Genomic DNA, 26644 nt, shown 5'->3' on the forward strand with positions numbered 1-26644 from the left:
TGGCTAATTTGGCCAAGGAGTGAGGAGCACAAATGAGACACGGGCCAGGCAGTTATTGTTCAAACAGCAATGTTTAGTTGTACAACACATAAAGTCTAGCAACATTTACACAACCAATTTGAGTGTCTGTTGGCTTGTTTTCAATTGGGAAATTTAACCATAATGTTACCCAAAGGTTGGCTGGGACTGGTAACATTTAAGAAATGGGTCGTTCTTGCATCCCCTAGGCTTGGGCCTCTTGCTCCATCAGGACTTTGTTGTAGATGAATGGCCCACAAGTCACCAGCCTTTGAAAAAGTAGTGTCCAGGTGGATGGCGGGGTGGGGGGGGGGATCCCATAAAGACACAGTATGTGGGGCAGTGGCAGCCAACATTCGCAAACATTCATGCATCTGATGGGGGGCTTTGCCCTCCACTGGATATTTTCCACTAGCCTACAGTGACCAACTGTGGCCAGGCTAATTCATTACTCACATTAACAGGGTGGAGGTGGGGGTAGGATTAGTCAGGGTAGGTGGGAAGAGATCCCTCTTATTGCTAAGTGGGCAGAAGGGTGCTTAATTTCTTCCTAGAGTTCACACCCCATGGGGATCTGGAGTTTTTATCTGTGTTTAGTTGTTTTTTGAATATTGAGGACAAGAAAGTCAATTCCAGAAATGTCTCTTCAGGAAAACCACTCTAAGTGGCTGCATTATGGGGAGGAGAGGGTGTTAAACTGCACTCTGGGCCAGCCACAAGTGGTGATTTTTTTTAAGTGACTTTGCTCCCTTGCTCCCCAACATCTGTAGTGACCCATCATTATAAATAAGCTTTAAGCAATGTAGGAGACACCCTTGTCCCACACTGGGGCTCACACAGCTGACATCAACAAATCTGACAAGCAGAAAAGTTGCTTTCTTGACCCTTGAAGGAAGCCAAGAGTAGCTCATGCAGATGAATGGACAGGGAGCAATGCCTTTCCCCTTGGAGATGGTTACAAGTAGCTGGTATGGGTTTGCAAGGGCAGAAGGAGCTCCTGATGAGTTCTTTCACCCTACGGATGGGCCGGGGCCGGCTGACACAGACGATGGAGGAGGGCAGTGCTGGCGAGAACTCCATTCCACTGGGAGGAGGGGGGTGGTTTGGAAAAATGGAGGAAGCAACTGTCCTAAAGAGGCAGCTGGCCCCTCCAACCTGCTGAGAGCTGAGGGGGGCTGGAATAGCACAGCTCTAAAAAGGGCATGGCCCTGCAGCAATAACAGCTGGGAGGGATGGAGGGAGAAGCAGCGCTTGAAATGGCCTTCATTCAGCAGTGGGGCAGGGGGTGGCTGGCACAGGTGGAAGGACAGTGCCCAGGAGGCCTTCTCCCTGCAGGAGGGGGTTGAGAACGGTTGAGGGTGTGGAGACCAGCAGCTGGCAGCAGACACATAAAACAGCTTCTCCAGGGAGGCTGACATCAAGGTTTAAGGGTGCCAAGCATCATTCTCTACTCTACCTTTCCACTGCCCACCACCCCTGCCAGACCTCCCTGCTAGTCCTAGGTGATTGGTCCCACGTCTGCATACACGACTGCCCACTGTATACACCAGGGATCCCTCTTCTGCTGAAATGTAGCAACCTCTGGGCTTTCACCCTGCTGCTGTTCTATCCTGACAAGTGCTTACTGAGGAAGAACTTTGTGCGTGAGGGAGAATATATATCGGATTGGTAAAGAGCCTCCAAGAAAGACTGAGACCATAGGTTTTTGGGTCACTGGTTTTGGGGTCACCCACCTCTTTCTTCTGGTCCACCAACTCTTGGTCTGAAGTCTATGTGTTTTCCTAGCACCTGAGTGATAAGAGACTATAAATGCTGGGATATGTAGTGGACCAGTAATACATGGCAGGCTGGGCCAGGAGATGGAACAGGAGGTTGTAGGAGGTTTTTGTAAACTGTAGCAGTTGGTGTTTTCCCTTACCTAAGGCTAAATTATTTCCCTAGCCCCAAATTTCAGCCACCTTACAGACTAAAGGAGAAAGAATAACTTGTTTATAAAACCAACGGGGGAAATATGTGCATTAATAAATACAGGGCAGAAGGGAATGGCAAGAAGAGGCTGACTGTATGATTGTGGGTATCGTTAAGAATGTCTACAAGAGTCAGGAGGGAGAGTCAGGGAAAAGCAGAGAAAGACTGACAGACAGACACATGCACAGTGAAAGCAAAGAGAAGTCCAGAGGGGGTCAAGCACATATGAGAAGCAAGCAGTAGAGAAGCCAGATTGTTCAGGAGAAAGAATCCCAACAGAGAAAAGTGAGGTGTTGTCTAAAATGTGCCTCTGAAGCCAAATCACTGAGAAAGGCGAAGATTGTGTATTGCTCTTGATACTTCTTTAGACTTCATTCTTCTAGAACTTAATGGCCAAAGAAAGGTGGTCTCACTTGAGCAGCATGTGTGCTCCTGGAACCAGATACTGGGAACTGAGTAACTCATTCTGTTTCCTCCTTTGCCTGGGCCCACACTGGTCCACCATGGAAACTTTCTTTCTCGCTCCCTATCTGTGGGTCTAATTTCTTTCATAATCCCAATTCGTACTGTCATGTGTTTTGGCTGTGATTTTATTTTAAGGTGGCCTGAAGTCCTGTTTGAAAGTAGCCTGGGCATAAATCCTAAGTATAGAAATGTAGCTAAAGTGGATTAGACTCAAAGCAAGTGAAAGAAGTCAGAGAGGGGGCAGGAATGCAGGAATGAGGGAAGGGGGGAGAAGGAGCAGAGGTGAGTGAGGCGAGGCGTCTGCAGAAAAGCAGCAGTCGGCAACCAGGACAGATGGTGACAGGTGGTGGGTTTTGGACAGTGGTGACAACACACACACTGAAGTGTGGAGCTCTCTTCTCCGCTTCTGGGCACTAATTCTTTCCGCAGGAGCCCAGCTCCGGCCTACTCTGCTCTCCCTTGACCTTTCCTCTCTCCCAGGGAAGTCCTAGTCTTACTCTGGGAGGCCACCCCCCATCCCACCCCTCGACCAGGTCCAAGCTCCAAAGCTGCCCTCAGAGTCTCTGCAGTCCCCGTTTGTGGGCAGTTCAGAGATAAGAAAGAGTTACCTGTGGCTCACCTGCTCCCCATCATTTTTCAATGAAACCTCCCCTAGACCTCTTGAGTGAGGCACATGGCTTTGTTCTGGGACACAAGGAAAGGAGACACATAATGGACAGCCATGGAGGAACCAAACTTACAAGGGACTTTCCAGGGAGGGCAGTGAAAATACCTCACCCCTGCGCAGGTACATACATACACACACACACGCATGCATGCGTGTGTACACACATACAAACTCTCTCCCTCTCGCACACACATGCATACACACACGCACTGTAGACAAACTCCATAAATAGCAGACAGGCCTGTGGGACAGAGTAGAGAGATAGAAGGTGGTGGTATTGGGATGTGTGTGTGGAAAAGTGGGTATGTGTGATGATACAGAGAAAGGATCATCAGGGGTTACTGTCGTGGCTTTCCTCTGTGTCCACGCTCACCGGAGGGAGGCCTCCATTGTCATTGAGCCTCTTGGCCCTGTAGGTCTCATAGTGGATGTTGTGTGTCACTTCCTTGAGGTCCTGGAGGTGAGTCCTGAGGGCAAAGGGTGAGAAGAGAGAGCAATATGATTAGAAGTAGAAGGAGGAAGAGGCTGACTCACATCTGAGCATAAAACAGCACTCCCATGCCCTGGACTCAACAACTGGGACCCATGCCAGACAGCCAAGAATACTTCATCAGCCCCCTTTTGCTTCATGATGGAACCTGGAGAACTCTGTCAGAGAAACCTGGAGATGGAGGAAGTAGATCTGAACAGAGGGCCTCCAGACCCTAAATAAATAAACCTGCCATCTGAAGGAAGGGGTGCATCTCACCTGATGACAAAGTCTCGAAGCAAGGCAAACTCACAGTGGTTGAGGTTTTCCACTGCGAACAAAACAAAACAGAACAGCTGGTCATTTCACTAATGTAGCAACACCCAGCAACACCCAACACTAATGTGCACTTCTGTTCAGATCATGGAGGCAATGAGGAGAGAGCCACAGGTTATTTATTGTAAGCCTTCCAGAGGTTTGCTCATCTTGGCACTTCTGTGCATGGCACAATATTATTCTAGACTCTGAAATAATAGCTAATAGGGACGACTGTATTTCCCATTTTATAGGAAAGAAAACTAATAATACACAGGGAGTCTAAAAACTGTCCCAAAGCCTAAGACACAATTCCTATTCTTGAGGAGTTTATAATCTGATTGGGAGATAGTAACACACAAAAATGTGACAATCGAGCCATCTCAAAAAGATCATGCCCTACGTGATTAAATTCAATACAGATTGAGTACCTACTATCTGCAAATCACTTGCCAAGCGTTGTGGGAGCAGAAGGGGATTAAGACATGAACACTGTAGTCCCACAATCTAATGGACAGGACAGATATACTCATAAATGATTCCAATTCAAGGCAGATGAGAAAATGCCATTAAAAAAAATCTCAACACAGGGTCATAGGCAAATGAGAAACAATGTCATACAACAGGATGGACTTGGTTTGGGAATTGAAATCAATTCAGCTGTGGGACTGAAATCTGGTTCTGAAATCCCCGTTTCAACCACTAACAAGTCATGGGATCTTGGGCAAGACCTTTCACCCGTCTGAGACCCAAGGCTGTTAGGGGCTAATGTTCTGAGGACAGCCACGCCGACCCTGATTCCCTGCGGAGGGTTATCATTTTGAAAGAGATCACTGAAGCAAATCTCTGAAACCTTTTCAGCATCATCATTGACCTTCTCAAGGTCACACCCCTCCATAACAGAATGGAAAAATACGGCCACATCTGAACCACCCTCCAGCGGTTTGTCAGATTACATCCCCTTTTGCATAAGAAACTTTTCTCTAGTTTTTCCCATGTTTTCTCCCCTCCTTTGACATAGGAGTCAGTGCCTGCCAGTCAGGGGCCTTTCACTGCTTCCTGCCTCTGAGACTCATCTTCTCAGACTGTAAGGTCCTGACAGCAGGATCTGCCTGGCATTTGTTCTGTATCTGACGTGCCAGGACAGTGCCCTGAATTATAGATGCTTAGTAAGTAAGCATAATCGACCAGCAGCAGCCAGTTCTTCAAGAAATGCACTGAATTACCTTCAATGATCCCCCAGGGAGTTTTTCTGCCAAGGACCCGCTTGCCATTCACTTGGTACTCCTTGTCGCTTCCCACCACGGCGAAAGGCATGCTCTCCTGCTGACAAACCACACACAGGTGCCCATCAGCCCCCTACCATCTGGGTCCCCAAGGACAGGATGATGAACAAACGGTCCTGGGCCTCTAGCCTTGAACTGCACACTTCTGATGCTCATTCAGTGATCCCACTGATGTCAAGGCCAAGGCTCTTGTCTCTTAAAAAGGAGTCTGACATCCTGGGTCCAGCCCTGATCGCACCCCTGCCTGGCTGCTTAACCTCAGTAAGTCAGCATTCCTTCAACAGGGAAACACTTCGTACTTTCTACACATTCGGTTTGATTTGGAACAACTCTGTGAGCTAGCTGGGATAGAAAGAGTGCTCTTCAGTGATACTCACCCAGGTGACAGCCAAATAACAGATGCTTTACGTTCCTCCCATTAAACCTACAGGCAGAGACCCACATCCACTGACCTCTCAGAGCTCGGAGGACACCTTTTGATGTACAGAGGCACCTCTGCTCCCCCAGATGGGTTGTATGTTCACCAAGAGCCAGCTGTTTGTTTCCAAATCTATCTGCCTGACATGTACTCATTATTGAATAAATTATTATTTAAGCTGAGGATGTATGACCATACACAATTGTTTCTCTGAAAATCAAGTTGAGTGTTTCAGAAAGACTTGAGAAAACTGAGTTGTTCTTGCCTTAAGACCAGACTTATCCTCAAAGAGGAGGCCTTGTCTCTATATGAAAAGAATGCTTAATGAATGTGATGTATGTGTTTTAACTTAATAATTTAGTGAAATATTTCCTTAAAAACATTGAAGGTTTGTATGCCTCATTTTTTTAAACATCATCAGTGCAATGGATTTTTTTTCAATTAACTGACCGACTACCTGTCTCAAATACATCAAATAAGGGGCTTCTGATAGATTATCCACAGAGGAGGAGACCCCAAGACCAAAAGAAGTAAATGATTTGTCCCAGGTTGCAGTGGTCACTAGTGGTTCCAGGCTGGAACTCAGGATCCTGATGTAAAACCCTAGAATTGTAGAAGTTGGGAATCACACGAAGCCTTAAGATTCCCCAGAGACACCCCAGGGACAGCTGAGAAGACAGTGTCACTGAGCCAGAGCAGCTCTGTTTTCATGTTTTATATATAAGAGTTCTGTCTGACGTTTAATTTTTTTAAAGGGTTCCTCAGGGCACCGGGGGGCGGGGGGCAGAGAAAGCCTATAAGCCACTCACCTAGCCTGATCTCTGCACTTTATAGAGGGGAAACTGAAGCAGAGCTCTGACTAGAGCATAGACACCTTGGACCCCAGCCCGATGCTCTTCCTGCCCACGCCCTTCCATCAACCATACCCTGGTTTTTCCAGGCTCTGTGGGGGAAGAAGAGGCTTTTGAGTGGTCTGGGGATGGCCTTGGCTTTCTGGGTGCAGGGTCACAGTCCTGGCCAGGGTCCTACTCCTCATGCTCTCCCATGTCACTTCTGGTCTGGGTCAGGCAAGGGGTGGGCAGAGAGTTCAAAAGGGAAATAGCAGGTGGCAAGACGGAAGGAATGCATGATCCATATCCCACTGCTCCCAAGGGGGGCCTTTGTGCGATAGATAAACAGAGCCCCAGCACCCACCCGGATTTTGTCATTCTCCGTCTTGTCCTCCAAATCCTCATCAAATTCCTTCTGGGGGTAGAACTCAATGCCATTTACTTCAAGCTCCTTTCGAACCTAGGGGCAAGGAAGAGAAGCAAGGTAGACAAGCGTCAGGATAATGGATGGATGGGTGGTGCTGAAGTCAGAGGGAGGAATGCAGCCTTTGAGAACCCAATCATCTCTGAACTCCGAGGCTCTGACCAGCAGGATGATCCTAATAAATGTAAGTCCTGGTCACTACTACAGCACTGCCTGAGACGAGGAATTGTTTGGCGCTGCAGCTTGCTCATCTCAGGGTCCAGAAGATTAGAATTTAGACCAGCAGCACAGCTGAGTTTGGATTCCATATAGTTCAGTGCTCATGCTGCTATGTATAGTATTCCTGTGTGCAAGGAAAAGAGGTGAGGCTCCCAACCCCAAGCCCATCAGTCTGGCCTCTCTCAAAGCTCGACCTAAGTCTCACCTCCTCCAGGAAGCCATCCAGAAACTCCCCAGTGGTCTACCTGATTGTAAGTTTCTGGAAGGCAGCAAATGTCTTTATACTTCACTCACATGCCCCCACTTCTATCCCCAGGCATTCAGCACAGGGTGGAGCTTATAGCAAACACTAATAAAAACTAGTGGGCAAGTGATTTATTAGTCTAGCCCAGCAAGCAAGCTAACATCAAGGAGCGCCTTTCTCACGTGCATGGTGATTTATGTATTCAGTGGTCTCCACCAGTAGGTTTGGAGGGTGAGAAGAAGGCAGCCTGAGGCTGCTAACCTCTCTTCACCTTTGGTCCAGACACCATCAGCAGCCTCTTTAGTGGTTAAGTAGGAGCTGGGTGGGAAAGGGAGGAATGTAATAATCCAGGATAGGACATGGCTTGAACCAGCGGAGGGGAAGGGAAGGGTGGGGACAGGAAAAGGAGGAGGGGCCTTCTCACCCTTTGCTTGAATTCAGACTTTTCCTCCAGGGTCATGGTGTCAGCCTTAGCAATGACAGGGATGATGTTCACAACTTTGCTGAGGTGCTTCATGAACTCCAGATCGAGAGGTCGCAAGCTGGGGCCCAGAGAAGGTGGGGTGTCAGAGCCACCTTGCCCTCCCCCCAACTCAGCCACTGCCACCACTTCCAGGGCCACACTTAGGACAGGAGAACAGGGCAGAGGAGGCTGGCTGAGGCCAAGAGGCTGCTCCCTCTCCTCTCCGACACTCTCCGCCTTCAGAACAGGCTCTGATTCTCTGCCCCGATTCAGAACCACCATCTCCCCTTCCCTCCAGATCCTGTCTCTCCTGCAGCCCTGATCTAACTGCTCCTTCAGGATAGCGTTCCTAACATGGTGATCTTTTTCTCCTGGGAAAAACTGTGGACTGTTGTCTCTGCCTTTATGCCCCTTTATGTCCTCTGTCATGGTTACTCATGTATCTTATTCTCCCGATGGCACAGCACTTTTTTTTAAAAGTCATCTCCATGTCCAATGTGGGGCTTGAACTCACGACCCCCTGGTCAAGAGTCACATGGTCCATGGACTGAGTTAGCCAGATGCCCCAGGACAGCGCTTTTTGATGGGCCTTCTCCAAACCCACACTTAGTCCTGGAGGGGCCTAGCTAGGGGACTTGGCCAGCTCCCCCAAGGCTCTGGGACCCCAATCTGGCTCTAGTTCACAGTCCGAGTGATTTGTTAAGTCAGGCTATCTGCTGACTTGCTCTGACCTTGGGTCCACATTCTAGGGAGGAATACAGCTAATATTTTTATTGAGTTCCTGGACCCCACCCTTGAATACTTGCTGAGTATCTGGTTCCTCCAAAATCAGGGGCCATCCTTTCAAGGACTGAACTCTGGTCCAACAGTTAGGCTTAGCAGTAAGTTATGGAAGGTTGCCTGCTTGCCCACCTGGATCTCCTATCCCATGCTGGCACTCCCTATCATGCAGCCCCGTTGCCACTCACAACTGGACTTCCCAGCACACCCTGCTTATTGCCTATTGCCAGGCTTCATCTCCAGACATGCTGCGCTGCCCACCCCCCACCCCAGCAGTGCAAAGCAGCTATCTCCTGAATAGACGAGGAACCCTCTGTGCTCACATATCGACTCCTCTCTGCTGGCACAGTTGTGCTAGAACACCAGCAAGCAGCATGGGGGCTGGTGCTGTTCAGCTTTACTCTCCTGGTAAGAGAGTCAGACTTTTTTGGAGAAGGTCTGGGGGATCACAGGGCCCTGACCACATCGGGGCCCATCTGGGGCCCCAGCTGAATCCAGGGATTGGTTATCCACCACAGAATGAACACAGAGGACACAAACCAGAGGGAGGTGCAGCCATGGGGGGTGGGACTGGTACATACGAGTGTCCCGTGGGGGAGATGAAGTAGAGGCAGCAGTGGACACGAGTGTCAGGGATGCGTTTCTTCCTGGCAATGTTGACCTCCTCCTTCAGGAACTTCTCATACTGTTCATTGATGTACTTCTCAATGGGCTCCCAGCTGCGGGGTGGGAAGCAAGCAGATGGATGTCCTAGAGAGAAAGGCCTGTTGACCATTCTCTCTCAGGCCCCCATAGGTGGCTTTCCTTGTTAGCAAGGCCAGAACTCCCATGGGGACCTAGTCCTCTGGGCCAGATGAACCTGTGGAACCCTGCCCCATTCCAGAAAGCAGCACATTCTTTCCCCACCTCCATTCCTTATTAGCTAGGATGCTCTGAGGAAGTCTTTGCTCCTCTCTGAGGACTTTAAAATGGCAGTACCAAGGGGTGCCTAGAGGGATTCCCGTAAGGGTTACAAAGAACAGATGTACAGTTCTTAACATAGTAATGGCATAGAGAAAGCATTCAACGTGGCAACAACTCATTATCATGACTGTTGTCGATGCCATCATCACCTTTCTCCTTCAAGGAGTGTGCACATAACCAGAGGGGAGGACAACCAATCACTTTTCTAAGATTGTTCTAAGTTGTGTTGTTTGGCAGCCCTGCCTCTGTGCGGCAGACCCCAGCTCCCTCACACAGGAACATCCTGTGTTGCATCCCTATCTGGGAGCAAACCTCTGCCTGGAACTTTCCATCTACATCCTTGGAGGGATGCTGACTGGCTCTTTGCTCTGTGAATTCCCAGAGGCTCTCTCCTCGTGGCATTCCCCTCCATTCTCTCTTCATCCAGGCTTATGACACTGCCCACAGGCCACGCTCGGCCACAGCCTTCAGGTCAGCCGGGATTCATGCCACAGCTCCCCTCGTTCTGTCCACCCTGCGCTGCTGCCACCTCCAGGCACTCCCACAGCCAAAATTCTCTCTGTACCAGCCCTCTTCCCTGGCCTCCCTACAAGGCCTCCATCTCTCATCTTTTAGTTCGAGCCTTTCCACTTAAACCCTCAGCATGAAGGGCACAGATGGTTCTCAACATGAATGAATCTGCACCGTGTTCAGCGTCTTCACGGCCGAAATCTCACAGGCAGACATATACCAGTTTTCATTGTTGATCTGGTCTCCGAAGCCCGGGGTATCGATGACGGTCAGCTTCATTTTGACTCCACCTTCCTCTATCACTGTGGGGGATGAGGGGGTGAACAGAAAAGACACGGGGAGGTCACTCGTCCAGGTGAGGCCGGCTACCCTGCTGCCTACCAGCCAGGGAGCCCCAGGCTCCTTCCTTCCTCAGGACCAGTTATTGGAAACGTGGAGTTTGGGGCCTTCCCACCTCAGCATCTCTGTTCATGCTGTTCCCCACACCTGGTGTGCCTTCCCTGCTTCTTTCTGCCTGAGTCCCGCCCTTGCTCTATCACCCAGCTCAAGCCCTGTTTCTAACCCCCTGCCTCTCTCTTCTAGACCAAGGCGTTGCTCTACACAGTTTAGGCCCCCATTCTCCTTGATCTTGAGATCACTTTTCATTTGTCTCATTCCCCAGGAGGCCCATCTCTCCTTCTCTCTCTTTTTAAAGATTTTTACTTATTTACTCATGAGAGACACGGAGAGAGAGGCAGGAACACAGGCAGAGGGAGAAGCAGGCTCCCTGTGGGGAGCCTGATATGAGACTTGATCCCAGGACCACTGAGCCACCCAGGTGCCCCCACCTCTCCCTTTCCGGCAGAGAGCCTTCTGAGCAGTGGCCACAGGGGTCCCTGCCCGGTCCTCACCGTGCCCAATAGCCTTGATCTCAACAGTCTTGGGAATCTTCTCCTCCCGGTTCCAGCTGGAGGCCTTGCGGCTCACCTGGGATTTGAAGAGTGTGTTGACCAGCGTTGACTTGCCCAGTCCACTCTGACCTGCCGCAAGACAGGAGGAGGATGACACGGTGGGGAAGACCCGTGTCCACCTCCTGGGCCTGCCATCTCTCCCACATGCTTACAGAATTCTAGAACCTGGATCCAGGCCACACCCCCACCTCACCACTCATGGGTGCTGAGGACTGAGTGGGAAAGCAGGCAGGTGGTCATGGTTCCCTGGTCCAGGGAGGGGCTTGGGGAAACGTCAGCTGGGTTCCATGTTCTCTGCATTTGTCTAGTGTAGCAATTTTTTCTTTTGTTTCTGCTGGACTTAAGCTTTGAATCTTTATTTTTTTAATATATCTATGTATTCACAAGAGACAGAGAGAGGCAGACACAGGCAGAGGGAGGAGCAGGCCCCCTGTGGGGAGCCTGATGTGGAACTCGATCTCAGGACTCCAGGATCACAACCTGAGCCAAAGGCAGACTCTCAACCACTGAGCCACCCAGGCACCCTGCTTTGAGTCTTTAATAATGCTAAATCTAATGACAGAATTACTTTGCCCTCCGATACTGCATACCTCCTTTCACATCTGGGAGCCAAATTTGCCTTTGAATCCCACAGCCCTGGGAATCCCAGAGCAGAGCTCTCTTGATCTCCAGCTGAAGTGGTCCTAGAGAGATTAACCACTACTGAACAGAAAATATACACAAGGTCACATAAATTCAAGACCAGGGACTTGAACCCAAGGAACCCCCTGGCTCAGTATCCACTCTTTATTCTAATGTAGCAGTTAGTACTTTACGCAGATAAATCCACTGAGAGAGGAGGAGACAGCCAAGTAGGCAGGGGCCAGTCCCTCACCTCCACTTCCCTCACGAGGGCTCCCTTTGCACTTGCCTTTTTTTTTGTACCACACTGTATTTTTATTTATTTTTTTAAGATTTTATTTATTTAATCATGAAAAGCACAGAGAGAGAGAGAGGCAGAGGCACAAGCAGAGGGAGAAGCAGGCTCCATGCAGGGAGCCCAACGTGGGACTCAATCCGGGATCTCCAGGATCACACCCTGGGCTGAAGGTGACGCTAAACCACTGAGCCACCAGGGTTGCCTTATTTTGTATTTTATTTTATTTTATTTTATTATTTTATTTTATTTTATTTTATTTTTATTTTTATTTTTATTTATTTAAGTAGGCTCCATGCCCAACATGGGGCTTGAACTCAGGACCTGGAGATCAAGAGTTGCATGGTCTACCAACTGAGCCAGCCAGGTGCCCCATTTTGACCTGCTTTACACAGGTCTACAGAATCTACAGATTTCATTCCAAGGAGGAGTTCTACAACTAAAAGGTGTTTGAAAGCCACCAGTCCCTAACTCCATGCACTCGCCCCTCCCATCCTCTTTCCACCACCTCTCTGAGCCGCCACAATGGTGAGCATGAACGTCCTGGCAGATGCTCTCAAGAGCATTAACAATGCTGAAAAGAGAGGCAAACGCCAGGTTCTTATTAGGCCATGCTCCAAAGTCATCGTCCGATTTCTCACTGTGATGATGAAGCATGGTTACATTGGTGAATTTGAAATCATCAATGATCACAGAGCTGGGAAAATTATTGTGAACCTCATAGGCAGGTTAAACAAGTGTAGAGCAATCAGCCCCAGATTTGATGTACAACTGAAAGATCTAGAAAAATGGCAAAATAACCTGCTCCCATCACGCCAGTTTGGTTTCACTGTACTGACCACCTCAGCGGGCCTTATGGACCACAAAGAAGCAAGGCAAAAACACACAGGAGGGAAAATCCTGGGATTCTTTTTCTAGGGATGTAATTCATACATGCAAATAAAATGCCTCAATGACTGCTTCTCCCTCTGCCTATGTCTCTGCGTCTCTCTCTGTGACTATCATAAATAAATAAATTTTAATTAATTTTTTTAAAAAAAGGGATCCCTGGGTGGCGCAGCAGTTTAGCGCCTGCCTTTGGCCCAGGGCGCGATCCTGGAGACCCGGGATCGAATCCCACGTCGGGCTCCCGGTGCATGGAGCCTGCTTCTCCCTCTGCCTATGTCTCTGCCTCTCTTTCTCTCTCTCTGTGACTATCATAAATAAAAAAAATTTAAAAAAAATTTTAATAAAATGCCTCAATGGAAAAAAAAGAAAGAAAGAAAACTACCAGTCCAGGGGTGCCTGGGTGGCTCAGTTGTTTGTTTAGACATCAACCTTCAGCTAAGCTCACCATTCCTGGGATCGAGCCCTGCATTGGGTTCCCTGCTTAGTGGGGAGTCTACTTCTGCCCCTGCCCTTCCCTTCCACTCATGCTCTCTCTCTGGCTCACTCTCTCAAATAAATAAATAAATAAATAAATAAATAAATAAATAAATAAATAAATAAATAAATAAATAAAATATATTTTTTAAATATTGAAAAGAAAGAAAGAAAGAAAAGAAAAGAAAAGAAAAGAAAAGAAAAGAAAAGAAAAGAAAAGAAATCACCAGTCCAAACAGTGCCTCTCAAATTTTTACAGCCACAAGATCACACAAGCAGGCCCTACGATTCCTCAATGGCACCAGCATCACCCAGACCCTTGTAGGAAATGCAAGCTCCCAGGCCCCGCCTCAGCCCTATGAGTCAGAATCTGCACTTTCACAGGACTTGCAGATGAATCACATGCACAGTAAAGTCAGAAGTGCCAGTCTAGAATGTTCCTGTGATATATTAGGAAAAGGACCCAGCTGAAGGCAGAATGTGGTACAAAAGTCTAAGGTTCCAATCCCAACTGTGCTGTTTCCCTGAACACCTTGGACAAGCCATGTTTGCTACTCTAGTTTCTTTACTGACAACATGGCAGCAAGGGAGGGAACTGGATGAGACCAGGGAGAGCCAGTAAGGTGCATTTCTCATGCCAACTGATCTATCAGTAGTAGTCACCTAGACCAATAGGTTAAAAAGGCCACCAGTGGGCTCAGTTCTGAGTGTGAGCCATGACCGATCAGCAACATCTGTCCCCATGGCCCTGCTGGGGAGAGAAGTAGCCCAGGTGCCTTATACTTGCCATTCCTTATCTGGATATTTTCTAAGGTCCTTTGCTCACTAAGCACTCTTGAGTGCCAAGCGCTGTGCTAGAATTGGAGGTGGAGAAGTAAATAAGACATCCTATTTACTCTCAAGAAGCCATTTAGTGTGAGGAAGAACAAACACAAGCAGGTAGAGTTACATACAATATGTTGCCAACCACAGGGTATCACAGCAGCAAACTGAAGGGAACATAATCCAGCTCTCTCTGGAATCAAGGAGGACTTCTAGGAAGGCTCAAGAGGCAGGAAAGAGCACACAGAGTCCAGAAGAACTGTTCCTTACCACCGAGGGGTAATGCTACGTGGTTAGTGGTGAGAGGTGAGTGGAGAGATAGCACCAGGCCAGGCTCGGGGTTAAGCCCTTAAACCTATTGAAGGATCGTAAGTGGGATGGATGACCTGATGAGTTCTGCAGGTTGGAAAAATTATTCAGTGGCTGGTAAACAATGGTTTGAAGCAGAAAGAAGATGGAGGACCAGGAGGATCAATGCCACTCAAAGTGTGGCCCAGGGCCATCCATGGTCCATGAACCGTTTGCTACCCGTTCCTAAGAAATTTGCACCAGGGAGTACATTGACCATAACACTAAATACACTGTTTAGTTCAGCTGATGTTTTTATAGCAAGACTTTCTAGATGATTTAAATGCCAGCCAGCTCCTTCTCTTTGAGCAGCACTGAGTCAGGTGGCTATGGCAATCCAGGTGGGGGACCTAGCTCAGCTGAGAGTGGTCACAGTAGAGATGGAAAGAAGGGGATAGATTTAAGAGAGATTTACAAGGGAAAACGGACAGGTCTTGATGGTTGATTGGATTAAGGGATAAGGAAGAAAGAAAGATGACACCCAGGTCTCCGTTTCAGCAACTGAGTGAATATCTCAGTAGTATCAGGCAAAGGTCCCTTCCTTTCCTTTGACCTGGTGACACTACTTAGTGACAGATCCATGTCCTGCAAATTCTCTTTAAGCTTTAAAGCATACAGAAGATCAGATGTAAGACCAGCCTCCATCTGATACTGATGGGGAAGAACACTGATGATTTCTCTACGCCACACACCTGGAACCTGGCTGAGCACAGCTAAGAGACTGCATGTGTCCACTCACTGGGGATGGGGCCAGGCTGACACACCTGGAACCTGGCTGAGCACAGCTAAGAGGCTGTGTGTGTCCACCCACTGGGGATGGGGCCAGACTGACCATCCACCCAAAGCTCCCAGCCCTGGAGCAGCTCTTCTTAAAGGGAAAAGAGTCAGGCTTTTGTGAACCACATAGCAAAATCTTTCCTTTTGGAAAGAGCTCATCCTAGGGAAATCAGGGCTGAGACCCATCCTAGGAAAAGAAACAGGATCCTCAGGGCTGCCTGCCACCATGGCCTCCAGGGACCCCATGGCCTTCCATACCGACCACCATGATGTTGAAGTCGAAACCAGTCTTCATGGTCTTCTTGCGCATCTGCTCGATGATGGTGTCGATGCCAATGTAGCCCAGCAGGTTTGAGTTGATGCTGACGGGTTTCATGGGCACTGCCGGCTTAGGCCTGGGCTCAGGCACCAGCTCTGACATGGCTGCGTCCGTCCTGGCCTCTGGGAGCCCTGCAAAGCCAAGGTGGGGAGGTGGGCTGGAGGGAAAACTGGAGTCACATGGAAGCCACCATGTTATGCTCTTGACACAGAATCACAGAGAGTTGGGACTGGAAGGGACCTCAGGTGTCATCCAGTATGGGTCCCTCATTTTACCGATGGAAAGATTGAGGCCTGGAGGTGGGAGGGCTTCCGCAAGACACAGAGCAAGTCAGATGCCAGATCAGGATCAGGGCCCAGCTTCACCAGCTGCTGGAGCACTTTCTGGTGCACTTGCTGCTCCAAAGCATGTCTGTGTGTCTAATCCAGGGACTTCTCCACATTGGCCCTGTTGACATTTGGGTCTGGATAATTACTGGGGGAGGGGGTGTCCTGTGCACTATAGGATGTTCAGTAGCACTCCTGACCTCTACTAGAGGCCAGTTGTGACAACCGAAAATACCTCTAGACCATGCCAAATGTCCCCTGGAGGCAGTATAATGCTAGTGGAGAACCACTGGTCTAAGAGTTATCAGGGGTTAATCTAACCTGAGTCCTGCCTCCTCAAATACAGGGCTAAGACCTTTAGGATACTGGACCTAACATCTATTGACTGTCACTGACCTCAATTTCTTTGTCTTTTAGAGCTATCCCCTCACACGGCGGGAGCCTCAACTCCTGCCCCAAGCCTCAGTGTCCCCTCTGTTCCATGAGCACCACTGCAAAGTAGGAGTGTCTATGCCCTGAGGATCCCTAGACACCATCCTAGCCATAGTTCTAAATCTGTAGGAGGAATAAGTCTCTCCTTTTGACCAGTGGGAAGGGGATGAGACGCAGCCAGGTTGGGGCAGCCACTTGTCAAAGATGACATAGTGTGTTCTTGGGATGGTGGGTGGCAAAAGAAAGGGGAGGCTGAGGACAGAGCCCTTTCTAGTAGGGAAAGGCCAACATCCGTCTGGGTCTAGCAGATCACAGGTATGTTCACATACAAGAGAAATTCCTCATGGGGCCAAGGTCCCCCAGAGCAGGTTTCAATGTAGAAGAGCAACTCTTTTTTTCCCATCCATAAAATGGGTGTATGTGAAGTAGAAGGGGCATGGCCCTGCTACTTGCCAGATGTGTGGGGTTGGGCAAATCATCTCCCTCCTACAAGCCTGCTTCTTCATAAACTGGAGAGGATCACGATCAAGGCTGTGGTAAGCATTACATGAGCTATGAACGCCTAGAAACACCCAGCATACCCCTCACACTTCTAGGCCCTCTTGCCCTGTGCCCATTTCAAGCTCACCAGCTCATCAGGAGGGGAAATAAAGTGGGCCGTGTGAAAGCAAGGCTAATCACACAGCATAGTTATTGGACCCCATGCTCTCTTGAGCACCCCTTCCAGCGCTGCCATTCTGGAATCCTGTGGTTCCTGCAGAGTCTCAGGCTCACAGGGAGAACTGATGGAGCAGCAGATGGGCAAGAGGGGGAGGGGACAGGAGTGCCTCCCTCCCCCACCCCCAGACTCAGCCAGGAGTCTGTTCTTGTCCCCCCCACCACCTGGTCCTGCCACCAGTCCTGGCAAGACTCTCTCTCCCAATGGGAAACTGTTCTTTCCTTGTCACTCCCAGGCACAGCCAAATCTGACAAAGCCTCGGGACCTCCCCAGGGCCTGGCGTGGCTCCCTCCTGCTTCCCAGGAAGCTGTTGCCAGCCAGGCGGCTCCAGGCGGCAGCAAGATTGGCTCAGCCCTGGAGCAGCTGACACTCACAGCCTGACCTGCTCCTCCACTCTCTGCACGTGGCTCCCAGGCCCCACTCAGCACACCTGCACTGGGGGCCGTGCCCCATTTTCCTTGCCCAGCTGCTGCCACAGCTGGGGCTGGCCCAGGCCACTTCCCTCATGCCTCTGCAGCCAAGCTCACCTGTTCTCACTAATCTGTGTTGTGAGATAGATCCATGGTGGGGGGGTGTCTTATCCTATCTTACAGACTTGGAAAGTGAATCTTATTTTCGGGAGATTTTGTTGGTATCCTTGTAAAGTGTGTGCCCTCACTATGGCCTGCTCAGCTCTAGCCCGTCAATGGCAGCCTCCGAAAAGAACATTCCCAAAAAACAGACCCTGGTTGCGAGAAGGGGGCTGCCTACCAGATTCCCTGGGTAACTTTTAGGACCGGCAAGAACCTACTAGCACCCATGCCCACACTGCATGGAGCACCTGCTGGCAAGTTACTGCTCCCAGCCATATGCCAATTACATGCCAGCCACATGCTAACAACCACCACTCATCAGCCACAAGTACTGCAAATGTGCAGAGGGTCACTATGTCACAACTTCGGCTGGACAACTCTTGCCCACCCCACCCCTGGACACCTACTCCTTCTTCACCATTCAACTCAAGGACTACCTCTAGAAAAACCTCCGTTTCCCTACTTGATATAAGTGCCCCTCTTCTGTGCTTCCTGGGCCCCCCGAGTACCTTGTACTCATCATGTTCATTCCTTCACTCCATTCCTTCCAGGATATTTCATATGCTGCCAAATGGGAGCCTACTCCAGCCAACCCTAGACTTAACGCCAAAGATACTTCTGGACCCAAACAAAGTCCTTGCCCCCAAGGGTCCACTGTGTGAAGATCCCTGGCAAGTTCACAGTACCCAGGGCACAGGACAACGCTACTCTGGAGTGGAATTCTGTAGCTCCATCCCCTGCCCAGACAGCGTCCCTCGTCCTACCATGCCACCCCTAGATGGGCAGCTGGCCCAGGATTAACTCCCAGCTGGAAGACCCTTGTAAGCCTCAGTTTTCTCCTAAAGAAAATGGGCACAGTACCTACCTTGCTGGGTTGCCGTGAAGGTTATACAAAAGAATGGACATAAAACCACCTGGCACTGACCATATGCCCACCCTTCTTCAGGGAAGGGGCCACGTCTCATTGATCTCTAGCAGAACACAGGCACTCAGCAATGAATGGATGGATGGATGAATGGATGGATGCCTCGCAGGGAGGCAGATGTCACTTTAGAACCACCACCTTTTTCTCCTTCACAGGCTGCTCCCTTTTCAGAGCAGCTGACCCCCAGCCAGCAAATGGCTCCTGTGTAGGCCACAGTCAAGAGAGTAGACTCTGTTAAGAGACACCTTCTCCTGCCCCTGCAACAGGGAATGAGAGGGGGTTCCCCAAGGGTGGAAAGAGCTAAAGATGAAGGTCACAGCAGAATATAGTTCAAGTGCCATCCTTCCTAGATGGTCCTTGGGGTCCTCCCAAGCTCCTAGCTCTCCCAGGGTTTCTGGAAAGGAGGGGGAATCTGTCAGCAGCACCCCCTGCCAGGGGCCACCTGCCCCATCAATGCTCCAGGGAGAAGCACTGTCCACCTGACTCAGCTCTGGCTGAGTCCCCCACAGAAACAGCACCCTCCTCCCCATGCCAAGCAAGGACCCTGATGCTTTCTTTTACAGGCAAATAAATGGCTTTGTCTTTGTCTGGCCCAGGGACCCCACCCCTTTTGGGAAGGTGGCATCAGGGGGAGGGGATATTTCCAGAAAAGCACCTGCCTCCTTGGTCCAGTGGGGGGTGGGGGCGAGAGGGGTGTCTTCCTCCCTTCCAGAGCTGGAGATCTTCCCCTGCTTTCAGCCCTAGCAGCCTTCAAGACCCCACCCCCCACCGGCAGAGGCAATTCCAGACCACCGCAGCTCCAGCAACCCCCCCCCCGCCCCCTCTCAGAAAACAGAATCACAGAAGATACCTTGGTCCTTTCCCGTTCACAGCTGCAAAGGCCCTGGGACACCCCTTCCCCCATCCCAGTTCTCTGGAGGCCAGTGAGTTCCCTTGGAGACCACCAGCTGGTGCCTGTCTCTGGGAGCGCCTGTGTGTGGGGGAAGGGGCCTATGTGTCAGCGCACAGGTCTCTCATCTGGCTGTAGGTGGCCCTGATACCTGTGCGTGGTGTGCATGTGTGTGCGTGTCTTGGTGTGCTCTGGCGTGGGGCTTTCTGTGCGCATCTGGGTCCCTGCTTGTACGTCCGTGGGCCTCCGGAACTCCCCGCGATCCCGTGCGTGCATTTCTCGGGGCATGTACACCTTGGGGTGTGTGCGTGTGTCCGTGCGTGTCACCGCGCGTGGGCTTCTCGGCGCGGCAACCCTCCCTCTGCTACCACCTCCAGCCGGGCTTTTCGGGGCCGCAGCCTCCTCCCAGCGGGCGCCCGTGGCCCGACCAGCCGCCCTACCTTTGGACATGAATCCTCCTTTGTCTCCGTTCCTCCGGGGAGATGCTCAGGGCGCGGGGCTGCACGGCTGAGCGGGGCGCGGGCTCCCCCTGGGCAGAGCGGCCCCTGCAGCCGGGCCTCGCCCCTCCGCGCTCTCCGCCCACCCGCCCGGCCCGCGGCCCGGCCGCGCCGCCCCTGCGCCCCGCGCCGCCGCGCCCGCCCGGGACCTCGCCTCGGCTCGCTCGGCGCCGCTGCCCCTGCCCGTGCGCACAGATGCCGCCGCCGCCGCCGCTGCCACCGGCACCACGTGACCCGCGCGCCTGCCGGCCCCGCCGAGAGCCCCTCCCCCTCCCACGGCGCCCGCGCCCGCACCCGCTCTCCGCCCGCCCGCACGCGGGAGCGGGAACCGGGTCCCGGCTGCAGGCGGCCCGGGAGGCGCGCGGGGGCGCTGTGCCTGCAGCTCCGGATGCCGGGCCGGGGGAGGTGCCCGCACCCCAGTCTCCATCCCGCTCCCGGCCTCTTACCCTCCAGGCTGGGTCGGGGCCGGGGCGCCGGGGACCCGTGGCAGCAGCGAGCGGCGGTGCGCGCGCGAGTCACGCGGTGGCGGGGATGTTGCGCGGGCCCGGCGCGCTTCTGCCCAGGCGCGGGCGTACGCGGAGCCCTGAGTCAGGGGCCCCGGTTCTGGGCCCCGCTTCTGGATGATGAGCTCTATGACCTTGAGCTGGTCAGGAATTTGCCCCAGCCTCGATTTACCCATCAGACAAAACGTTCGTGCATTCAGTAAACATTAATGGGCTTTGCCAGGCCCAGGGCTCAGGGGAATGAGGATGACCACTGTAGGCCTGGTGGGGGGGACAGTTGGACTGTCCTAATGCAGGAGGCTGGGGTGTGCATAGGGTACTCAGCCACAGCTGAGAAAAATGCAGATAGAAATACAGAGCTAGAGGCTGGAGAAAATCAAAGCCTTGAAAGCCAGGCCAAGGAGCTGGACTTTGAGGGATGTCGGTGGTGAGTCACTAATGGCCATTAGCAGAAAGTGTCACCATCAAGTATGTGAGTCCCTGCAGCAGCTGCATGGAGGACAGAGAGCCCCCCCCCCTCGGGAGAGGGGGCAGGGACTGTGGCATGCAGGGGCAGAGGGTGGGAGAGGAGGAAACAGCCAAGTACTGAGAAGGTAGATCAACAAAGTTGAAAATAGGTCGGGATGAAAGAGAGCAAAAGATGGAGAAAAGGAAGAAACCCAGGTTTCTTGTGGCCATGCCTACAAGCCGAGAGAGCACCATCAAAGAGGGCAGAGCCCTTTCAGGAAGGAAAGAGTAGAGGGGTCCAGCAGGCCACTGACTGTCCTCATCTGCATTTCAGGAGAGCAGGCAGGGCTGAGGATGGAGGGAGAGCTGAGTTTCCAGAAGGAGGAGTAAAGACCAGAGTCTGAGTGAGCTCCCCCAGACTGAGTGTTCAGGGTACCATGAGAAGGGCCTGGCTACCCAAAGACCAGGTGAGAGCATTGATTGGACAGACGGTATGCTTTCCAAGCATCTGCCGGCTCCAGAATCTGAGCCTTTGCAACGTTGGGAAGGAGACGGCCCAAAGCCAAATTCCAAGGTCTGGATTTGCATTAGCTTGCTGCCACCAACCAGCTATGTGACTTTAGGCATGCCACATCCCCTTAGAGACCAAAGGAACTTCTAACCCTTATATTGACCTATTTATAGGTCAGTCTTCTGTGTCAGTCTTCCATACATACAACTCTCCAACTCACTTTTCAGGACTAAAGGGCTGGGGGTAGGGAACTAAGGAAGAGCAAGTTAGGCACCTTTCAAGCAATAGATACTTTCCTGGAAGGCTGAATGTGCATCATTTAGAAGGTCTCAGGTGAGGTCACTACACCCATCTAGAGGGCACTGTAGTGATGGCTGTTGGACAAATCACCACTTATTGATGGGCCTGTCTGTTTCATGCAGGTGGTTTGCTCTTTAAACCTAGACTCACCTGTAGATCACCTGATTACCCCAGCTCTTCAGGGATCAAAGAACCACCCAGGGAGGATGCTAAAGGAAGGACTCAGCATAATTGCTCCTCCACAAGTCACCCCTGTAAACTTTCCTTCTGGTGACTTCCCTCAACCTCACCTCTGGCTGGCAGGTTGGGACCCAGCTCAGGGTGGATCCCCTGTGTTCTGCCCCTGGGTCTCATTCCCCACCTCCCCACCTGGCACATTCAACTCTGACCTTACAGTCCTATCTCCTTTTCCTAACCTATTTATCTCCAGGCCAATACACGCCAACCCCCCATCCCCCACAGCAGCCCAGTACATCCCCAGCCAAGCTCTTCACATTTACCTTTGCTTTCTCTGGCTAGGTTCAGCATGACGGGCTTTATGGACCGGTCTGTGGCAGCATCTGCAGTAGCATGGTCCAGGGCTGGGTTTGTGCTTCTGCTTGGCATCAGCGGGTAGGTGGCTGATACAGTCAGGTTAATGACTCTGTCCAGCATGGTCTCCCCCATCACTGCGCCCAGCTTGCTTGTGTCCGAAGCAAAAGAGTCTGCCGTTATGTCCAGCCTGGCTGTATTTGCTCTAGCCAAAGCCATGGCTGTGTCTGTCCTGGCTGTGTCCAGCTTGGCTGGGGCTGGTACCACCAAATCCATGGCCATACCCCCTGTGGTTGTATCTGACTTGGCTGCACCTGCCGTAGCTATGACTTTAACCAGCTTGTCTGGGTCTACCAAGTCCATGACCATGCCCAGCTTGGCTGGACCTGCTGCAGCAAGGTCCACGGCCATGCCGGGCTTGGGATCCAGAGCAGGGAATTCTGTGCTTGTATCCAGTCTGGATGTGCTTGGGGTAGCTGGATTGATAGTCAAGTCAGGTCTGTTGGTGACCACTGTGGTTAAACGTCTGGCTGTGCCTAACCTGGTTGTGTCCAGAGTAGCCAAATCCATGGCCATCGCAGGACCCATGGTAGAGGTGCCCCTTTGGAGATGCAGCCGGGGTCTTGGGATACCCCTAGCCCGGGGCTTGCCTCTTCCTGGAGAAGCTCTGGTAGTCACATGGGCAGTCACTGGGACAGGATGCTTCTGACCTACTGAGCCTGGCCCTGCGGGGCCTGGTGATTTCTGGGCTAACCGGGATTGAAATGGTAGGGACAGGTAGGAACTCACCAGTGGCTTCTCCACTATGGGCATCCTGCTGGGTTTGGCCAGACCTGGGTTCCCTGGGCCCTCAGAGTGGACTCTGCCCCCTGACACTAAGGTCGTAGAGCCTAGTCGTGAGCCTGGGGTGGGCAGCCTCCCTCCCCCATGGGTGGCAGCCTCCCTGCCCACGGTGGGCGGTTCTTCCCAATGAGAAGGCAGAGGACCCAGGGGCCATGCCTGGCTGTTCTGACGGAGTGTTAAGGAGATGGAGCTGAGCTTCCGGGGCACCGTCTCCTGCGGAGGCACACTCCGGGCCCTGGCTCCCAGGCCTGGTCGGCTGGAAGCCTGTGGGATATGGCTTTGAGTAAAGGTATCCAGAGAGATGGTTTTCCTGAGGACAGGGATGAGGGGAGACATGCCTCCGGAGAGCTTTGAGGGGCGGGCAGGGCGCCCCAGCAGGTGGCTGTGGGAAAGGGAGGTGCCAGGGCTGGGGGCTCCATGCTGCTGCATCTCAAAGTTGTGATCCATCCAGGTCTTCCGTCTTCCCCTGAGGCAATGAACAGAGAGAAGGGGCCAAGCAGGGGTGAGGCGCTCAGCTTACATTTCTTTGATTCCTAGTTAATAAAGAGCATGAAAACTTCCTTGCTAAGTAGCAAATTCATTTTTAGTTGTCAGTGTTTGCCAGGGTCTTATAAAATAAGACATTATTTTAAAATGCAAAGTGGGGATCCCTGGGTGGCGCAGCGGTTTGGTGCCTGCCTTTGGCCCAGGGCGCGATCCTGGAGACCCGGGATCGAATCCCACATTGGGCTCCCGGTGCATGGAGCCTGCTTCTCCCTCTGCCTGTGTCTCTGCCCCTCTCTCTCTCTGTAACTATCATAAATAAATAAAAATTTAAAAAAAATTTTAAAAAAATAAAATAAAAAAAATAAACAAATAAAATGCAAAATGTTTAAATCCTATGAAATGTTAGGGAGTAATTGTTGAAAGCATGATTTATCATTTTAATATTACACAGGCACTAAGGTATGAGATAGTTTTAAAAATTGTTCACTTTATAATTGAAATGGAAAACATTGCTACATATATATATACATAAAGCTTAATTTCTAAATACAATTTTTTTAACAATGAGAAAATATATTACAAGAAATATATTTGCGGGACACCTAGATATTTCAGTGGTTAAGCATCTGCTTTTGGCTCATGGTTTGATCCCGGAGTCCCAGGATCAAGTCTCACATCAGGCTCCTCGAAGGGAGCCTGCTTCTCCCTCTCCCTACGTCTCTGCCTCTCTCTGTGTGTCTCTCATAAATAAATAAATAAAATTTTAAAAATATGTATATATGTGTATATATATATAAAAGAAAACTTGTAATATATCAGATAGAAAATTATGGGACCTTCAGTGGCTTGAGTTTTTTACTAGTTATCAAAAATACAAATCCCTAGAAGTCAGGGGCGCCTGGCTGGCTCAGTCTGTAGAGCATGCAACTCTTGATTTCAGGATTGTGAGTTTGAGCCCCACATTAAGGATGAAGCCTACTTAAAAAAAAAAAAAAAGGCACTGTCAGGTCTGAGGGGGTCTGTTCTGAGACCCTGCAGGAGGGCAGCTGTTATCGGAAGCCTGTCTGCCTCTGTCTTTTCCAGGAGGGGCCAGCAGGCTCTGGGTTTCCACCCAAAGTACCCAAAATAGGAGTTCAGGCATCCAGGAGGGAGGTTGAGGGATGACCAGTTTGGCTTGGGAACAGGGTCTGCCTCTGTGGCTTCTGCCCAGAATCAGGAAAGAGCCTCAGGCTGGCTTGCTGCTGAAGCCAGAATTAGCTAGAGCCAAAGAGGGGCCCTAGTGAAATAATAGGTGCGTGCAGGAGGAAGCTTGTAAAGTGAACAAGCCACAGTCCCCGCCCCTGGGGAACCTGCCATCCCCAGCAATGCCAGGCAGTGAAGCAGGCAGGATGAAGCTGGAGGTGGGTGTTGGAGGAAGCCTTAGCTCAGGGTTTGGCCTCCGAGGAGGAAGACTGGACCAGAGGCTGCCTGAAGGTTAGGGTGTGGCATCTTCCTGAAAATGGACCGTGGGATTCCTATGCTGTATGGGAAAGGGGGAGACAGCGCGGCCTAAGGCCACAGGTGCAGCAAGGCCCAGGCCAGGCCACAGCGATGCTTGGTCCTGGAAGATGACCCGGTCAGATATGCGTGGGGATAGCCACTGCCATGCAGTGTGACAGAGGGGTCAGAGGAGGTCAGAAGTGGAGACAAGGAGAGAGGCAGGGACACTGCTGAAACTCTGCAGCTGGGTATGGAGCGAGAGAAGGCTGTCAGCACAGGGGTAAAAGAGAGCACCTGGAGGTGGGGAAAGGTGGGGGCCAAGGACTCTGGCTGGCGGTCTGTGTCAACAAGCCACTCTCCGAGGTGGGCTCTGAGGCCCCCACATGGCCAGCTGGTACACACTCTGGACTCGATATGATTTACCATTTTTTCCCATGTCACCAGGTCCCCAGCCCTTCACTGAGCCTGTACTCCCATCACGTAGCCCTTGGTCCTATCCCACCCTCTCCCTCCTCCACACACACACACGCATAAATACCCACCTACCTTGATCAAAGGACAAGATAAATCCAGTGCTCCTCAGCCTGAGAAGCCCTCCTCTGCGCCCAGATGGCCACTGTGACCAGCTCAGGGGCCTCTTCCCTCTGATCCCCTCACAGGCCTCCACTCAGCCTCCAGGCCATAGTTCCCAGGCCGAGGGCCCAGGCCTCTCCCGACCTGTCCCAGCAGCTACATCCCCAGCTGGGCTGGGCTCTGGGGCAGGGAGGGGCTGGCTTCACAGCAGTGGGCGTCAGTGAATGGCTGCTCTGAGCGTCTGGAATCCTGAAGGGCCAGAGAAGGCTCCTAATGGCCAGGCTGGGCTGCCCTGGACTCAAGGCCACCTGGGGGAGGGGCAGTGCCCTGCTGCGTGCCCTCCCCAAATCTACTCTGTCTCCTACAGACTCTGACCCCTGAGAGTCTCTCCAGTAAAGATTAAGGAGACTCCAAATGCAGCCACGCTCTGGTGGTCCCGGCAGCATCCTCACTTCTGACTTCCCTCTGCATTACCCCCACACCCTGTGTAGTTCGGTGACTCTCAAGCCACCTTGCCCACCCAGCTGAGTTCTTTTCCGGGGCAAGCTGGAGTTTCTGGAAACTAAAGCAGGGGCTGTCTGCTTCCACACCTATTCCATGAGCCCCTCCTGCTTACTCCAGCTGTACCCTGAGGATGAGCCAGCCCTGGGCTTAGGAGACCCACCCTGTGGGCTGAGTGCCCTCTTCTGCCTTTGTCATCGCAATCATAGTAATAGTGATCGTTCTAATCATAGATGCCATTTACTGAACACTTACTATATGCCAGACACTGTGGCGGGGCTGGGAAGGAGCTAGCGGCCTGCTCAGGAGGATGAGTACGTCAACAGGTTCTTACGGTTGGTCGTACAGCAGGGACAGCACAGGGCACCTGCGAGCAGCACCCTCCCCCCCCACGCCAGGAACTAGGCTAAGCATCCTCCAGGCATCTCTGGTAATCTTTGCCTTGTCACCTCCGTTTCGCTGATGAGCTCACTGCAGCCCACAGTGCTGTGCTGTCCCGCCGATTTTCCCCGGGGATTTCTGTCCTTAGTGAGTGAGCTTCCGGAGCCACGCTGGCCAATAGAACATTCTATGATAAT

At 51.6% G+C, this 26644-nt stretch overlaps 2 protein-coding genes across 8 annotated transcripts; one reads left to right on the top strand and one right to left on the bottom strand.

The window, feature by feature from the left end:
• Positions 1-52: 52 nt before the first annotated feature.
• On the bottom strand, positions 53-26625 carry SEPTIN3 (septin 3). 7 transcript variants are annotated; one of them, XM_072843718.1, is made up of 13 exons: positions 26322-26618; positions 25539-25814; positions 22154-23493; positions 15473-15664; positions 10930-11058; positions 10260-10341; positions 9148-9285; positions 7748-7865; positions 6801-6896; positions 5129-5228; positions 3867-3918; positions 3492-3585; positions 53-1347 (listed from the first exon to the last, which is right to left on the bottom strand). In XM_072843718.1, the coding sequence occupies exons 3-13, from the start codon at positions 23472-23474 to the stop codon at positions 1282-1284; spliced, it is 2388 nt and encodes a 795-aa protein (XP_072699819.1). In that variant the 5' UTR covers positions 23475-23493; positions 25539-25814; positions 26322-26618; the 3' UTR covers positions 53-1281. The 7 variants fall into 7 exon arrangements, 6 of the variants coding, with proteins under 6 accessions (XP_072699819.1, XP_072699820.1, XP_072699818.1 ...); XM_072843719.1 differs by lacking the exon at positions 25539-25814 and having other exon boundaries at positions 5129-5225; XM_072843717.1 differs by lacking the exon at positions 25539-25814.
• LOC140642743 (small ribosomal subunit protein uS8-like) lies at positions 12420-12823 on the top strand. Its single transcript, XM_072843724.1, has one exon. It carries the CDS (start codon positions 12431-12433, stop codon positions 12821-12823), a length of 393 nt encoding a protein of 130 aa, XP_072699825.1. The 5' UTR covers positions 12420-12430.
• Positions 26626-26644: the final 19 nt, after the last annotated feature.

The sequence above is a fragment of the Canis lupus genome, chromosome 11 (assembly GCF_048164855.1).
Source record: "Canis lupus baileyi chromosome 11, mCanLup2.hap1, whole genome shotgun sequence".
Classification (NCBI taxonomy): Eukaryota; Metazoa; Chordata; class Mammalia; order Carnivora; family Canidae; genus Canis; species Canis lupus.